The sequence below is a fragment of the Anolis sagrei genome, chromosome 3, assembly GCF_037176765.1.
Source record: "Anolis sagrei isolate rAnoSag1 chromosome 3, rAnoSag1.mat, whole genome shotgun sequence".
NCBI lineage: Eukaryota > Metazoa > Chordata > Lepidosauria > Squamata > Dactyloidae > Anolis > Anolis sagrei.
The window spans coordinates 18,302,293-18,321,202 of NC_090023.1; the positions used below are offsets into that span (position 1 = coordinate 18,302,293).

At 41.4% G+C, this 18,910-nt stretch overlaps 1 protein-coding gene across 7 annotated transcripts in view; it reads left to right on the top strand.

The window, feature by feature from the left end:
* The window catches only part of FAT3 (FAT atypical cadherin 3), a 695,104-nt gene that overhangs the window by 460,921 nt on the left and 215,273 nt on the right, over positions 1-18,910 (top strand). For all 7 annotated transcript variants that reach the window (XM_060771117.2, XM_060771116.2, XM_060771120.2 and 4 more), the window contains one exon: positions 9,572-9,633. In XM_060771117.2, the coding sequence (XP_060627100.2) occupies positions 9,572-9,633 (62 nt within the window). The remainder of the gene's footprint in view (positions 1-9,571; positions 9,634-18,910) is intronic.

The following is an 18,910-nucleotide window of genomic DNA, read 5'->3' on the forward strand; positions in this document are numbered from 1 at the left end:
CTGATAGAATTTTGCCAGGAAAACTCACTATGTATAACAAACACTCTCTTCCAACAACCTAAAAGACGGCTTTACACATGGACTTCACCAGATGGTCAGCACCGAAATCAGATTGACTACATCCTTTGCAGCCAAAGGTGGCGGACATCCATCCAGTCGGTGAAAACAAGACCTGGGGCTGACTGTAGCTCAGATCACGAACTTCTTATTGCTCAATTTAAAATAAAACTAAAGAGATCAGGGAAAATACACAGACCAGTTAGATATGATCTCACTAACATTCCTAGCGAATATACAGTGGAAGTGAAGAACAGATTTGAAGGACTAGATTTAGTAAACAGAGTCCCAGAAGAACTATGGACAGAAGTCCGCAACATTGTTCAGGAGACGGCAACAAAGTACGTTCCAAAGAAAAAGAAAACCAAGAAGGCAAAATGGTTGTCTGCTGAGACACTGGAAGTAGCCCAAGAAAGGAGGAAAGCAAAAGGAAACAGTGATAGTAAGGGGAGATATGCCCAGTTAAATGCGCAATTCCAGAGGTTAGCTAGAAGAGATAAGGAACTATTTTTAAATAAGCAATGCATGGAAGTGGAAGATGACAACAGAATAGGAAGGACAAGAGACCTCTTCCAGAAAATTAGAAACATTGGAGGTAAATTTCAGGCAAAAATTGGTATGATAAGAAACAAAGATGGCAGGGACCTAACAGAAGCTGAAGAGATCAAGAGGAGGTGGCGAGACTATACAGAAGATCTGTATAGGAAGGATAATAATATTGAGGATAGTTATGATGGTGTGGTGAATGAATTAGAACCAGACATCCTGAGGAGTGAGGTTGAATGGGCCTTAAGAAGCATTGCTAACAACAAGGCAGCAGGAGACGACGGGATCCCAGCTGAACTGTTTAAAATCTTAAAAGATGATGCTGTCAAGGTGATGCATGCCATTTGCCAGCAAATATGGAAAACACAAGAATGGCCATCAGACTGGAAAAAATCAACTTATATCCCCATACCAAAAAAGGGAAATGCGAAGGACTGCTCCAACTTCCGTACAGTGGCCCTTATTTCTCATGCCAGTAAGGTAATGCTCAAGATCCTGCAAGGAAGACTCCAGCAATACATGGAGCGAGAGTTGCCAGATGTTCAAGCTGGGTTTAGAAAAGGCAGAGGAACGAGAGACCAGATTGCCAATATCCGCTGGATAATGGAGAAAGGCAGGGAGTTTCAGAAAAACATCTACTTCTGCTTCATTGACTATTCTAAAGCCTTTGACTGTGTGGATCATAATAAATTGTGGCAAGTTCTTGGTGGTATGGGGATACCAAGTCACCTTGTCTCTCTCCTGAGGAATCTGTACAAGGACCAAGTAGCAACAGTCAGAACTGACCACGGAACAACAGACTGGTTCAAGATTGGGAAAGGCGTACGGCAAGGCTGCATCCTCTCACCCAACCTTTTTAACTTGTATGCAGAACACATCATGCGATGTGCGGGGCTGGATGAATGCAAAGCTGGGGTGAAAATTGCTGGAAGAAACATTAACAACCTCAGATATGCAGATGACACCACCCTGATGGCCGAAAGCGAGGAGGAGCTGAGGAGCCTTCTAATCAAGGTGAAAGAAGAAAGCGCAAAAGCCGGGTTGCAGCTAAACGTCAAAAAAACCAAGATTATGGCAACAAGAATGATTGACAACTGGAAAATAGAGGGAGAAACCGTGGAGGCTGTGACAGACTTTGTATTTCTAGGTGCAAAGATTACTGCAGATGCAGACTGTGGCCAGGAAATCAGAAGACGCTTACTTCTTGGGAGGAGAGCAATGTCCAGTCTCGATAAAATAGTGAAGAGTAGAGACATCAGACTGGCAACAAAGATCCGCCTAGTCAAAGCCATGGTATTCCCTGTAGTCACCTACGGATGTGAGAGCTGGACCTTAGGGAAGGCTGAGCGAAGGAAGATCGATGCTTTTGAGCTGTGGTGTTGGAGGAAAGTGCTGAGAGTGCCTTGGACTGCGAGAAGATCCAACCAGTCCATCCTCCAGGAAATAAAGCCTGACTGCTCACTGGAGGGAAAGATACTAGAGACAAAGTTGAAGTACTTTGGCCACATCATGAGGAGACAGGAAAGCCTAGAGAAGACAATTATGCTGGGGAAAGTGGAAGGCAAAAGGAAGAGGGGCCGACCAAGGGCAAGATGGATGGATGGCATCCTTGAAGCGACTGGACTGACCTTGAGGGAGCTGGGGGTGGTAACGGCCGACAGGGAGCTCTGGCGTGGGCTGGTCCATGAGGTCACGAAGAGTCGGAGACGACTGAACGAATGAACAACAACAAAACATATATCATATAATACAACAATTTAAAACTTGAAACAACACCTATGGTGATAACTATTGTAAGGCATGGCCAGACTGTAAACAAGACAAGGGAATGGGATTGTGTAAATTGTAGCTAAGGGACAAAAGCATGCGATGAAAGTGCAGTGCTGTGTTGGGCTAAACGTTCTCAAAGGCTTGTTTAAACATCCAAGTCTTCAGATTCCTATGGAAGGAGGACAGTGTGGGGGGTCAAGAGGACTATAATGAGGCTGTCTTACTGCAACCGTGTCATGAGACAGTGTGACACATTGGGAGAGATAATACTACTTGTTTGAAGTGGAAAAGTAGATGGTGGGAGTATTGGTGAATTGTTCCAATCCAGGGAAGCCAGAGCCCTGAGTTTGGAAGACACTTTGAATGAGGGACCTCTTGGGATCATCACAAGTCAATGCCAATTCGATGACGAATAACCAAAGCTCTGACAGCAATTCTGCTGTTTCTACAGATTATCCATCTCCTGTCCTAGCATGCCAGATCTTCATTGCTATTTTTTGTTTTCACCCTGCCATAGCCCCCTAATTTTTGGTCTCTTGTGCATGAATCACTGCTGTGTAAGATTGAGTGTTTTCCTCATTCATTTTGCCACTTTTAGCCATCCAGCTTATTATGGGTTTTGCATACAGATGTCTTCTGCTACATTCGGTACAGCTGGGATATGTGGTGCTATGTAGAGATGGTTGATTTATATGTTATTTTAACGTATTCAGGCCAAGGCACTTTGTTGCATTAGATAAAATAAAGACTGAGTGTTGTTTCATTTTTACCATTCTTTAGGGAGGAAGAAAATCTATCTTTAGCCTCTGCTGGCAGCTCCGTTGTTGCTTGTTCTGTATTACCGAATTTGTAAATAAGATAGTTTATGCTCTCTTCAACTCTCAAAAGGTACATAAAACATTCCCTGGAATAGACTAGTCAAGCACGGTCAGAAAATCTGGCCCACACTCTTGCTGTTGCAGATAACCTCCGTCTATGACTCAAAATACCAATAGATAAATATATATAAGTCAATATCCTACAGTCTCTGCTTCTGTCTGAGTTATAAACATAAATTGGCTCGCCGCTCCCCCAAAAGAATTGAGTTTTGAGAGATGTAATTTGGAAAGAAGCTGTAATTTGGAAAGGAATCTGAAACATCTATCCATAATTTATTTGGAACAGGAAACAGTTGTTAATCCAGGTTAATCATGTGGAACGGCTATAATTTCTGTAATATTATGGGGGTTATCTGGAAAGTAAGGTTAGAAGAATTTTTTTTGTTTTGGATGGCTCTGAAGTTTCTTCATGGTCTCACAATATATTCCCTACCCATTTTGCCAAATGCTGTCTTGACATTATGTCCTCTCCATAAACTGAAATGATTTTGCGATGAATTGCAGTGGTGTTCATGCCCTAAGCATTTAGGTAGCATATTACAATGCGAACTTTGCACTTGGAGGTAAACGGAATGAGGACACTCATCTCTAACCTTCACCACAACGCCAGTTGATGAGTTACTGATCATAGAATCATAGAATCAAAGAGTTGGAAGAGACCTCATGGGCCATCCAGTCCAACCCCCTGCCAAGAAGCAGGAATATTGCATTCAAATCACCCCTGACAGATGGCCATCCAGCCTCTGTTTAAAAGCTTCCAAAGAAGGAACCTCCGCCACACTCCGGGGCAGAGAGTTCCACTGCTGAACAGCTCTCACAGTCAGGAAGTTCTTCCTCATGTTCAGATGGAATCTCCTCTCTTGTAGTTTGAAGCCATTGTTCCGTGTCCTAGTCTCCAGGGAAGCAGAAAACAAGCTTGCTCCCTCCTCCCTGTGGCTTCCTCTCACATATTTATACATGGCCATCATATCTCTTCTCAGCCTTCTCTTCTTCAGGCTAAACATGCCCAGCTCCTTAAGCTGGGCATGATGACTGTCACTGCTCGTTTGCGTCTGCTGGTTTCCCACTACATGGCAGTGATACCAACTTCCCACACAAAAAGTCCCTGTGAGAGATATGTGCCTTGTAACCTTATTTTCCAGATAACCCTTGTATTTAAATGCATCTTTGCTGGTTTACCATATATTTAAGGTTGCCAAATGTGATCCATGATAGTGCTCCTGCATGTTTCATTCTTAACCTATCTTGGAGCAGAGTGACTTTCTTCAAAGCTGCAGCAAATGGAACAATGTTTCTCAAACTTCCCTATGCCATGGATCTTAAGAGAAGTACAGGCTGGGCAGCCCTACTCCACAATTCCAAAATACTCCAACATGGGGACTGAGATAGTGAAACCTTTGCTTCCTTATGATTCAGTACACACAACTTTGCTTAATGTGTGAACTTATTACAAATATTGTATATCAAATTACTTTCAGACTGGACATATAAGATGCATATGAAACATAGATTACTTTAGAGTGTAGATTTGGGTCTCATCTCTAAGACATCTCATTATGTACAATAATAAAAAGGCAGGTATTCCAAAATCTGAAATTCTAAACACTTCTGGTCCACATCATTTTGGATAAAGGACACTCAACCTGCACAAGCTTGTAAGTCTGCGTGAAACCAGAGCCTTTCAATAGAGAGCATTTATCATTTTCACTTTTTCCCTTTTAACTTAACTCCAAGAGAGAAGCCATTTTACACTCCTTATCCTGTGCAAAATGAAGACAATTTTATCATGACAGGATGCCTGTAACCTTGTTGTGTAGTGCCATTACATTCACTATCTAATGGTAGGCCAATATATATGTAAACCCTCTTGATTCAATTACTCTACTCTTAAGATCACAGCAATTCCAATTGATTGGATGGCTCTTATCTCACAGTACAGTCAATTAAATCAATGGATCTATTCTAACAATAAAGTAAATCCAGTTGTTCCAATGGTTCTATTGTAGTTAGAACGAATGATAAAATTTAGATTAATATCAGCAACAATAATGTGGCAACTGTTTGAAAGAAAATGCATATTTGTATTGGAAATATTTTGACTGTTGTCCTATTTAAGAAATTCCCATTTGTACCAACTAAGAACTTTTTTTGTCAAATTAGAGGCTTGCGTAAGTAATTATATAAAATGATATGTTTATTTACAGCCTGAAGTCACATTTAACTTATTTTCTGTGATGCAGGTTTGTTTAAAAAGGAAAGGGGGGGGGTCTACTTCTTTCATTATGTCAGTCTCTAATTTACTGTGCCAGCTAGATGAATGTACTATTAATGTTTAAAAGACGTCTTGTTCTCTGTGGATAATAAAATTGCCCCTTATTATTCCGATGCCTTTACATATGCCTGCTGTGCTTATATGCCGTGTTGTGTATGTGGGGGCACAGAGAGACTCTTGGACGTATTCCATTGGCATAGACGAGAGTAACCCCCCCCCCCCCCCAAACTTTTCTAGTTTGGATAATGAGCCTTCTTTAGCTGAGAAGAATGGTGAATAAAATTGATTTCTTTGTGTCTTTACTGAGGTGGAGGTGGGGTTATAGAATTTAGAAATAAATAAACCTATGAATGAATGTTTTTAGCTGAATGAGCCATTTGATTATGTATGCAGTCATAATTACGGCTTCTAAAAGGAAGACCACCTAATCCCAAACCTTCATTAATGAGATCCGAAACTCACTACAGTAGGGAATCTGGATTTGTACACTTAGCCTTTGCCTATTTATCTGAATATAAGCGCCACTAAATACTGTAGGACAAGATGGTAGCCAGCCTTTCTCTTGAACACAGGAGCCATTCAACCAAAACACTTGTGTTTCATGAGGATATGAGCTTAGTTTATTGTCCCTTATCCAACCCATTCCTTAATTCAAGGACCAGTTAAGGACTTGAATAGTGACATCTGATCATCACATCAAGGGGACAGAGCCGCTTGCCATTTGTGTATTGATTTTTTTTTTTGTCGTGTCAGGAGCAACCAATCCTGTTGTGAGAGAATTGGCCGTCTGCAAGGACGTTGCCCAGGGGACGCCTGGATGATTTTTGATGTTTTATCATCCTTGTGGGATTCTTCTCTCATGTCACCACATGAGGAGCTGGAGCTATTATTATTATTATTATTATTAAACTTTATTTGTACCCCGCTAGCATCTCCCGAAGGATTCGATGCGGCTTACACAGGCCGAGGCCTCAACACACAACACAACAGTACAATCTAAGCAAAACAAACAATTAAAAACAGAATAAAGCAAAATAAACAACAGGCACAATACAGTAAACACAATAAAACTGGGCCGGGCCAGAGCAATGGGTACAAAGATTAAAAGTGCTGATGTGACAGGAGGTGTATATAGGGCTTCTAGGGCAAGTGCGATGTGCGATGTGCAGCAATCATTGGTTCTGATAAAGTGCTTATGGGACTTGGTAGTGGAGATCTCCTAATCTGGGAAGGTGCATCGGAAAAGCCAGGTCTTCAAGTTCTTTCTGAAGACAGCCAGTGTAGGGGCCTGTCTAAGTTCTTTGGGGAGGGTGTTCCAGAGTCGGGGGGCCACCACGGAAAAGGCCCTGTCCCATGTCCCCACCAAGTGCGCTTGCGACGCCGGTGGGATCACGAGCAGGGCCTCTCCAGATGACCAAAGTTAACGTGTGGGTTCGTAGATTGAAAAGCGGTCACGCAGGTAGGCTGGTCCCAAACCGTTCAGGGCTTTGTAGGTAAGCACCTGCACCTTAAATTGGGCTCGGAATATAAATGGCAGCCAGTGGAGTTCCTTAAACAGGAGGGTTGACCTCTCTCTGTAAGGGGCCCCAGTTAGCATCCTGGCTGCTGATCGTTGGACCAGTTGGAGCTTCCGAGCCGTCTTCAAGGGCAGCCCCACGTAGAGCGCATTGCAGTAGTCCAATCTGAGGGAGCTCATCCACCTCTCCCCGGATTCGAACCTGCGGCCTGTCGGTCTTCAGTCCTGCTGGCACAGTGCTTTAACCCACTGCGCCACCGGGGGCTTCTTTCTGTATTGATGATGATACTTGGTGTATTGATAATACTCTCAGAGATTCATGTAGGTAGTAAATGATATTAGGAAGAAGATAGTAGCCTATGAAACATGTATTTTCAAAAGGCAAGTGGTAAAATAATAGGTTACTCATGTTAACCTTCTAAAATCAACTCCATAGATGGGACTGGAACCATCATTTACTTTCCATAACAGATCAAAAAAACAAAACTGTGGTCAGTGTTACAAGAATAAATGAGATTGGATGAGATTAACAGATTGGCCATGATTTAATTTTGTCTGTGTTTTTCTTGACAACGACCATCAATTATGCCACTTTTGGCCTATTCAGTCCAAACCTTTGATTGAATCAATATTTTTCCAAGATCCTTGTTTACATCTGGCCTGCATCTATCCTCTCAAGAACAAGAGGTCTACTCATTTGCCCAAAATTTGTACATAAAGCTTTAGCTTTATGTACAAATCTACCCATGGAGGTCAATATGAAACTATTAATCCATCAAGGGTCTATGTAGAAACCTGACTTAGGGTGCTTCTAAGGTAAAGGTAAAGGTAGTCCCCTGACATTAAGTCCAGTCATGTCTGACTCTGGGGTGTGGTGCTCATCTCCATTTCTAAGCCGAAGAGCCAGTGTTGTCATGTGGCCGGGTCATGTGGCCGGCATGACTGCATGGAGTGCCGTTACCTTCCCGCCGGAGCGGTACCTATTGATCTACTCACATTTGCATGTTTTCGAACTGCTAGGTTGGCAGAAGCTAGGGCTGACAGCGGAAGCTCACGCCGCTCCCCGGAATCGAACCTGCGACCTTTCACTCAACAAGCTCAGCAGCTCAGTGCTTTAACCTACTGGTGCTTCTAGACAGGAGTAAAACTGAAATGGGTTTTTAAAACCCTCTTTGCTGTGTGTTTTAGTCCCCACAGCACCCTCAAAACCTGGCCTTTTCAAGGAAGGGTGGCTACATGCCATGACAATTACTATCAGGATGACATTCAGCCACCCCAAAGCCCCTCAAAATTACTTTTTAAAATAAAAAGAAAACGTACATAACTTTCATTATGTTCCTCCTTGCATGAGGAAATGATGCACCAAGAAACGGTGCATCACCCCCCCCCCCCCCCGGTCTCCTGGCACATCATTTCATTGTGCCAGGAGGTCACGAGGAGGAGATTAATGGCGGCCATGTACATTTCCTTTTATTTTAAGGGGTAATTTTGGAGTTTGGGGAGAGGGAGTTGGAGCCCTCTTGATTTTTCAGGCTCCTGGGGCCCAAAAATCTAAGAAGGTTGCGTAGATTGGGCCCGGGAATCGCATGATGTGGTTTCCAGGCCCAATCCGCACAGGGCTCACACCTGGCAAGATCCAGATCTTACCAGGTATTTAGTTAAGTTGGTTTTACCGGAGGCGTCATTTGGACGCTTCCAGTAAAACTGAGATATGTCTGGATGGGCCCTCTCTTACAATCAAGATTTAGTTTTTGATTCATTTCTCTTCTTAGAGGGCATCTACCCTGTAGGGTGAATGCAGTTTCACTGCCATGACTCAATAGTATAGACTCATAGAAATTTGCTTTTACAAGGTCAGTGTTGCTGCTTCCCCACATTAGAAATCCCAGGATTCCATAGCACCAAGTTATGGCAATTAAGGTGTGTTGAGCTGAATTACTTCTACAGTGTAGGTACACTCATAGACTGTTGATTGTACTTGGATAGGTCTTTTTAATTATTTTTAATATACTTTTCCTTCTGAGTAGAACCTGAGCATTATGTCCTTCTAGCAGCTAGGAAGGTACTCTAACACCTTGTCTGCTATATCTAAAGAGAATTGTAGGATGATGGAGGGGATTGCGGGAGTGAGGTGTGGTTTGAAATATGGTTGAAGTCCAACAGAAATATGGTTGAAGTCCATTTGTTCATGAACAGTGGAGTTTTCCCTTATCTGAAGGGGTTTTGCTAAATCTTGGGTCACCCAGGTACCTTATAGAACCAAGCCATAGATGGAAGCATCTGGCAAGTTACAGTAGACCTACGTCGTTTATCCAGCTTACAGCATCTTGCATTACAAAGTGGATTGCTTTATTCTTTGGAGCTATATTGGTGCAAGTGATATCTTTATGTAACATGCAAGGACTTGTCTCCTAGTGACTTAATATAGCCCCAACTGGGAGGATTAAGTCTAAATGTATGTAACTAAATCCACTGTTAAACCAGTTCTAGTCTCACAATTAAACAAAATCATTTTCTCCTTCTTTCTTACAGGCCTCATAACCACAACTTCAAGGAAATTGGATCGTGAACAGCAGGCAGAACATTTTCTTGAGGTAAGGTGAGATAGGAATGTGCTGTAAAACCGATGATCAGGCTTAGCATGTGGGTTCCACTTTGAGGCTTTACTACAACCCCTTGATTATGTGTTAAACAGCTTTCTCCATCCACCATTCCCTTGGACGCACTGATTCCTTCTATTAGTCTTGAACTGTAGGTCTTGCTTCATCTTCAAAAATGGATTGAATTCTACAAAGATGGTAAAATTGACTAGCCTTAAAAAATACTGTGAGATTTCTTCATTCTCCCCTCCTTTTCTATATTTTGGCTAATGATAATGCAGCCACAAACCATTATGGTATATACAAAGCATAGCTTCTTCACTTTGGGTGTAATGGTAAACATATTTTTACAAAGTTCTGCTACAATTGGAAAGTTACTTTTTTGGATTGTGTTCCCATGTACCACACTAACAACCTGTTAGTAGATGATTTGGGACACTGTGGTCCACAAAGATAAGTGCTCCAGTTCTGATAACCCAGTTCATCAAACCAGAAGTATTCCGCAGCAGCATTCCTTTTGGGTAGGATTCAATTGTCTCCCAACACAGTAGTGGAAGCTTAATAGGAAGGAAAGGAAGAGAAATCTCATTGTCATAGTCTGTTTGACTGTGGAATATTTATTTATTTATTTATTTATTTGAAACATTTCTATTCTGCCCTTCTCACCCCAAAGGAGACTCAGGGTGGAGCTCAGCGTATATACGGCATGCATTCCATGCCGGAACATAAAATAACTATAAATATAGACAAACATTAAAACCAATTACATCTACAGTAGAGTCTCACTTATCCAACATAAACGGGCTGGCAGAACGTTGGATAAGTGAAAATGTTGGATAACAAGGAGGGATTAAGGAAAAACGTACTTACTTACTTAGGCAATTCCTCGTTGTCCAAGATCGGCGTACTGGCGGTGGGTCCGTAGGTGACTGTGGAGCCCAATTCTTGATCTGCATGTTATCCCACAGTGGGAGCATCAGTTTCCAGGTGGAAGGCAGTCCCTGTTGAGGTTGGCTTGATGCGCCTTCCTCTTGGCGTGGTTCTCTCTTTCACCCTCCATTCATGTCTCATCAAATTCTGCAGCACTGCTGGCCACAACTGACCTCTAGCTGGAGCACTCGGTGTCCATGCCAGAGTTTTTAAGGTTGGCTTTGAGCCCATCTTTAAATCTCTTTTCCTGCCCACCAACTTTCTGTTTTCTGTTCTTGAGTTCGGAATAGAGCAACTACTTTGGGAGACGGTGGTTAGGCATCCAGACAACATGGCCGGTCCAGCAGATTTGATGGCAGAGGAGTATTGCTTCAATGCTGGTAGTCTTTGCTTCTTCCAGCACGCTGACATAGGAAAAGCCTATTAAACATCAAATTATGTTATGATTTTACAAAATAAGCACCAAAATATCATGTTTTACAATAAATTGACAGAAAAAGCAGTTCAATACATGGTAACGTTATGAGATAATTGCTGTATTTATGAATTTAGCACCAAAAATTGCAATGTATTGAAACAGCTGTAGATCCAGGAGGGATGCAGATTGCATTGGATAATACAGAACATTGGCTGAGTGACGGTTGGAGAAGCGAGACTCTACTGTACTTTAAAATCAGTTGTTTAAAACCATCTCAAAACACCATTCTGGTTGAAGAAAAATAGTCTGAAGAAGGGATGGGTTAGCATACTGCTGCTTCAGAATCTTCTAAGACTGGTAGAAATCAAATTATGGACAGGCAGATTCAGAGAATAGAGGACCGCTTTGGCCTCCTTCACCCCTCATCTCCACACTTGGAACCCATTAACCCATTTGACAGCATGTTTCTCCATAATAAAAACAGACTGTTGACAGTTTAGCAATGGGTTGTCTGAAGGGGAAGAGTTTCTTTTATGACACTTTCAGAGCATTTTGTGAACTGTTTGACTCTTAATGTGGTCAATTAACCTCCTGGGGGAACCATTAATTGCCCATATATAACCACAGTCTTCCCCATAGAACCACTTTAGCCTTCTGGGATTATTTCGTACTCTTTCTCCAGTTAGAGTCTGATTGGCATGAAAGCAGAATAAAATTGGCTCCCCATGAAAAAGTATCTGACTGGAGAATGAACTAAAAGCTTCCGTTTTCCGCTGCCATAGTGTGTACATGGATAGAGAGACGGGACAGTGGCATTGATGGGGCCCCATGAGTATGGAAGACTTTTAATTATTTCTTGAAATAAGCCTGCCCTCATTTCCTCTAAATTTGATGGTGACATAATATACTGAGAGATCTTTTTTTAGCCTATTCATAACAATCAGCATGAAGCCTGAATAGAGCAAAAGAGGTGGAACTCTACGAGCAAAATAGGAGGTTGTGTGTAAAAGCTGAATTTACAGGGAACCAAGTTAGTATCACAGTTCACTAACACGGCACTTTAGTTGAGTTTTTCACCACCACCTCAAGAGACTCAGGGCCCTTTCACACAGCCCTATATCCCAGAATATCAAGGCAGAAAATCCCACATTACCTGAATTTCATAGGGGTTTCTTAGGCAAGGGATACTCAAAGATAGTTTTTACCGGTTTCTTCCTCTGAAATAGAATCTATAAGGTAAAGGTAAAGGTTTCCCTTGACATTAAGTCTAGTCGTGTCCAACTCTGGGGGGTGCTGCTCATCTCCATTTCTAAGCCAAAGAGCCGGCATTGTCTGTAGGCGCCTCCAAGGTCATGTGGCCAGCATGACTGCATGGAGCGTGTGTTACCTTCCAGCCCAAGCGGTACCTATTGATCCATTGATCCACTCACATTTGCATGTTTTCAAACTGCTGGGTTGGTAGAAGCTGGGGCTAACAGCGGGAGGTCACCCCGTTCCCTGGATTCGAAATGCCAACCTTTCGGTCAGCAAGTTCAGCAGCTCTGCGGTTTATTGTTTTATTGCTTTTATATGGTTTATATTATATGTAATGTTTTAAACTGTATTTTATGTTGTTCAGGGGCATTGACTGCCAATTGCAAACCACCTTGAGTCTCCTCCAGGTTTAGAGGGGTGATATACAAATATAGTAAATAAATAAATAAATAACCTGTTGCATCACCAGGGGGTTTGTTGGTAGTTTTTCATTCAAGTTCTAACCAGGGCTGACCCTCCTTAGCTTCCAAGATCAGACACGATTCAATGCCCTTGGGCTCTTTACTCCTGCTTTCAAGATAGGTTCACAATAATTACTAGACTTTAAAATATTTTCCTATATATTTTGGTAATCAGTTAAAATATATTATGGACACAATTCCATCAATTTGACTTAGAAAAAGTCTTCCAGTAATGGGTATTGTTGGAAAACATATAAATGTTCACAGATACTATTGAATGTTATAAATTGACTCATGTTTGCTGGAATATATTACATCAAGTTATTCTTGATTCACGTTATTTTTCCAATAAACTTAAACAACACCCTCCAAGGGGAAATCTCTCTTTCTCTGTATATTGTTGTTGTTAATTACCATTAAAATTGGCTCCAGCCTGTGGCAAACCTATGAACAAGAAACATAAGATGCAGACAAAACGTCAGGAGAGAATGCCTCTAGAACATGGCCATATAGCCCAAAAAAACCTACAACAACCCAGTGATTCCAGCCATGAAAGCCTTCGACAAAACATAAGACACTGTGTCTTCAACAGCCCTGTTCAGGTCTTGCAAACTCAAGTTTGTATCTGCCTTGATTAGGTCTATCAATTGGTGTTATATTCTCGATCTTTTTGCTCCTGCATCGCATATCAAAGCATAATTATTTTTGCAAGTGACTCATGGTGTGCCCAAAGAACAATAGCCTCAGTTTGGAATTTTGTATACTATAGAGACTTCAAGCTTGATTTACTCAATGACAGTGGTTCTCAACCTGTGGGTCTCCAGATGTTTTGGCCTTCAACTCCCAAACATTGCCAAAGATAGAAAGTAGGTTTCCATTTCTGAGGGTGAATTTGAGCCCTGGTTTCCTGGACTTCTAGTCTGGCACTCAAATAATTGCATCATGTTGGAACATGCAAGTGGAATCAACAGGGTGTATCTAGATGCACATTTAGTATTCAGCAACTGATTCAATGGGTCTACACTAGCAGGGACTATCTAATACAGTGGTTCTCCACCTATGAGTCCCCAGATGTTTTGGCCTTCAACTCCCAGAAATCCTAAGAGTTGGTAAACTGGCTAGGATTTCTGGGAATTTTAGGCCAGATGTAGATTCAATAACTTGAATCAAGAATAACTTGATGTATTATATTCCAGCAAACACGAGTCAGTTTATAACGTTCAAGAATATCCGTGAACATTTATGTTTTCCAACAATACCCATTACTGGAAGTCTTTTTCTGAATCAAATTGATGGAATTGTGTCCGTAATATATTTTAACTGATTATCAAAATATATCTAACCACTGCTTTATGACATTGCTGCTTTAGAGTGGTGATCCATGGATTGGTGTCAAGCCCTGAGCCATCCATCATCTTTCAGTCTTTGGGAAGTTTCCAGAGGGAAAAAAGAAACAATCCAATGGTGACAAATTTTGTCCTGGTCCCTGGGATATTAGAAAAGAATAATCACTGGTCCCTCACATCAGCCCAAGAAGAATTGCTCAGGGATTCATTTATCCATTTTTGGCAACTATGGACATCCAGCACTTCATTTCAAAAGATTGATTAGGAGTGCCGCAGGGTTCCGTCCTGGGCCCGGTCCTGTTCAACATCTTTATTAATGACTTAGATGACGGGCTAGAAGGCATGATCATCAAGTTTGCAGACGACACCAAATTGGGAGGGATAGCTAATACTCCAGAGGACAGGAGCAGGATTCAAAACGATCTTGACAGATTAGAGAGATGGGCCAAAACTCACAAAATGAAGTTCAACAGTGACAAATGCAAGATACTCCACTTAGGCAGAAATGCAAAGATACAGAATGGGAGACAATGCCTGGCTCGAGAGCAGTACGTGTGAAAAAGATCTTGGAGACCTTGTGGACAACAAGTTAAACATGAGCCAACAATGTGATGTGGCGGCAAAAAAAGCCAGTGGGATTTTGGCCTGCATCAATAGGAGCCTAGTGTCTAGATATAGGGAAGTAATGCTACCCCTCTATTCCGCCTTGGTTAGACCACACCTGGAATATTGTGTCCAATTCTGGGCACCACAATTCAAGAGAGATATTGACAAGCTGGAATGTGTCCAGAGGAGGGCGACTAAAATGATCAAGGGTCTGGAGAACAAGCCTTATGAGGAGCGGCTTAAGGAGCTGGGCATGTTTAGCCTGAAGAAGAGAAGGCTGAGAGGAGACATGATAGCCATGTATAAATATGTGAGATGAAGTCATAGGGAGGAGGGAGGAAGCTTGTTTTCTGCTTCCCTGGAGACTAGGACGCAGAACAATGGCTTCAAACTACAAGAAAGGAGATTCCATCTGAACACAAGGAAGAACTTCCTGACTGTGAGAGCCGTTCAGCAGTGGAACTCTCTGCCCCGGAGTGTGGTGGAGGCTCCTTCTTTGGAAGCTTTTAAACAGAGGCTGGGTGGCCATCTGTCAGGGGTGATTTGAATGCAATATTCCTGCTTCTTGGCAGGGGGTTGGACTGGATGGCCCATGAGGTCTCTTCCAACTCTTTGATTCTATGATTCTATGATTCATTTATCCATTTTTGGCAACTATAGATATCCAGCACTTCATTTCAAAAGATTGATTAGTTTCTTCTCACTTTCTTCACTTTATGGCCCATATCTCTATTTATATAAACCAATAATCCTTTGAAGACTGGTATACAAGCCGACTGATTCTCCTAGTACTCGATAGCCAAGAAACTATGGACATAAGCTGCGGCTTTCACTACATATTCTGCTGGCTGTCCACCAAGTGTCTTCGACCCTCTTTGGTTTAGAGCGGGTCATTAGAGAGATTCACAAACGAAGATGTCCTCTTAGATGTATCAGAAGTAATTTACCTTCTGTTTGGCATTTCACCATCCTGAATAATTTAGTTTCATTTTGCAAACTTGGCACTCGTACTATCTACTCTTGCCTGCAGACTGTTTATGAACATTTAATGCCATTAGTTTCAGTTCTTGAGAGATTTTGTTGTTGTTCTCTCAATACTGCACCACTTCATCTCTCTCCTTTACTTTGTCGCCTTAGGTGTTTTTGTGCTTTGTTTTTAAACCAAGAGCTCATCAGTAAGAGGATCTGTCCTCTTATCTTGTGATTGCTAGCATTATAATCTCTAGGAAACAGCATGCATCTGAATGCTTGTTGACACTTTCAGAAAGAATTGAAAGATGGACAACACACAAAAAAGCAGCACGATACTGGTTCTTTCCCAGCATCTAAAGTTTTATGCACTTTAAGTAAAAGCTTTGTCATTGTTACTGTAAATCACTTCAGATGAAGCAAAATGCTCTCTGGATTGAGTATTCCTTATCTGAAATGCTTGAGACCAGAAGTGTTTTGAATTTCATATTTCTTCAGGTTATTGAATACTTGTCTTTTCATACCATACATAATGAGATATATGGGGGGTTAGACCAAGTCTAAATGAGAAATTCATGAATGTTTCATGCACACCTAATAATAATAACAATAAGTATAATAATTATTAATTACTAGCTGTCCCCTGCCACATGTTGCTGTGGCCCAGTCTGTTGATCTGGAAAATAAAGTAATGAGAAAGTGTTGGTTTCTAATATATGTAATTTCTTTATGTTTGTGGGTAAACAGTATTTCTTGTTGTTTCTTTGTTAGTGTTGATGTAGAGATTGTCTGGTTTGCCTACTCTGGAACATGCTACATATAATTGTCCTTCTTCAGGGGTTCCTTTCAAATCTATGATACTATATATCTCTGTGTGTGACTCATATCTATCCTATATATGGCTGGATGGCTCTTTGTCAGGAGGGCTTTGATTATGTTTTCTTGCCCTGGTTAAGGGAGTTGGACTTGAGTATTTTCTGTTGGTCATAGGGGTTCTGTGTGGGAAGTTTGGCCCAATTCTGTCATTGGTGGGGTTCAGAACGCTCTTTGATTGTAGGTGAACTATAAATCCCAGTAACTATAACGCCCAACTCCTATTTCCCCTAAACTCCATCTGTGTTCCTATTTGGGGATATGGAATATTCGTGCCAAGTTTGGTCCAGATCCATCATTGTTTGAGTCCACAATGCTCTCTGGATGTAGGTGAACTACAACTCCCAAACTCAAGGTCAATGCCCACCAAACCCTTCCATTATTTTCTGTTGGTCATGGGAGTTCTATGTGCCAAGTTTGGTTCAATTCCATCGTTGATGGAGTTCAGAATGCTCTTTGATTGTAGGTGAACTATAAATCCCAGCAACTACAACTTTCAAATGACAAAATCATAATTTTTTGAGTGATGGTCACTCCTTGTGTTGTGAGACGTTTTGTTGACAAATTTGGTGTGATTTCGTTCATTGGTTCTTTTGTTCTTAAGGTACTCATTATGCACAGAGCACGCATATATATATATATATATATATATATATATATATAAAATTATTATATATAATTAATATATACTATTAATAAAATTAATATAATAATAATAATAATAATTATAATATTAATATAATATATATAATTGATATATAATAATTATTATTTACTGGCACAAGCCAGTAAAAGGGGTCCTAGTGGTGATCGGCACATTGGATGCAGTGCCTAAAGACCTTGGCCTGCACTTAAACACAATAGGCGCTGACAAAATTACCACCTCTCAGCTGCAAAAGGCCACCCTACTCAGATCTGCACACATTATTCGCCGATACATCACACAGTCCTAGACACTTGGGAAGTGTCTGACATGTGATACAACAGACAGCATAGTGATCTTGTTTGCTGTGTACTAATCTTGGCATTTTCAAATAATAATCATAATAACAATAATCATCATCATTATCATAATACTTTATTTGTACCCCATTCAATCTCCCCAAGGGGATTCAGGGCGGTTTCCAACAAAAGTAACAAAATGGCAAGCATTCAATGTCGAACACAGGCAATGATAAATCAAATCAAAACAGTGGATAAAACAATCTCAAAATACATGTATTAAACTAAACAAAAATAATATGTAACTTGACTTAAGTAAACATAATGTAACACATCACACACAATTTCCACAGGTTGAAGTAGGTGTCCAATATATAGGCGAGGATATATATAAAGTTGTACAAGTCTTCCTTCTTTCCATATGCTAAGGTGCATAAATGAGATTTTTAAAAAACTTTTTAAAGGAGAAGAGGGTAGGGGCCACATTTCTGTATACGAACCCACACGATCTCTTCATTCATCTGGTGAGGCCCTGCTCACGATCCCACCTGTTTCACAGGCGCGATTGGTGGGGACGGGGGACAGGGCCTTCTCGGTGGTGGCCCCGCGACTCTGTAACTCCCTCCCCAAGGACATCAGGCAGGCCCCAACATTGGCAGTCTTTAGAAGGAGCTTGAAAACGTGGATGTTCCAGTGTGCCTTCCCAGAATAAGGAACCCTAGCAATATGTCCTCAATGCACTTTACGAGAGATTTAGAACTGTCTGCACGTCCACCTTTCCCAAAACATTCCTCCTATTTCCTTTAAACTTCCCAGCTTTTAACTTTTAAAACTTTCACATTTGGCCCTGCCTTATGTTTTAAAATGTGTTGTGTCATTATTGTATTGTTTTGCTTTTTTGAGTTATTTATCATTTGCTGTTGTTGTTTTTATGATGTTGTTGGGCATGGCCTCTTGTAAGCCACACCGAGTCCTGCGGGAGATGGTAGCAGGGTATAAGAACAATAAATAAATAAATAAAAAATTTTTTAGGGAGGGAGTTCTGGAGGAGGGGGCGATCATGGAGAAGGACCCCCCCCTCTCTCATCCCCACCAACCGCCACCCTTGAGACCAGGGTGGGATGGAGAGCAGGTCCTCCTCCACAGACCACAGTGCCCATGCTAATTTGTAGATGGAAATGTGGTTTTTCAAATAGTTTGGGCCCGAACTGTTTAGAGCTTTATAGGTAATAAACAGCACTTCGTATTTAGTCCAGAAGCAGATTGGCAGCCGCAACATGGGAGTGGTTCTCTCCCTGTACGGCGCTCCAGTTAGTAACCAGGCTGCCGATCTTTAGACCGTTTGCAGCTTCCGAACTATGTTCAAAGGCACAAGCACATAGTCTGAAGACAATCTATACAATATGTTTAATATTTTTGTGCACAGACCATCACAAAGCAAATCTTTTACATCACCCAAGTGGATATTATTG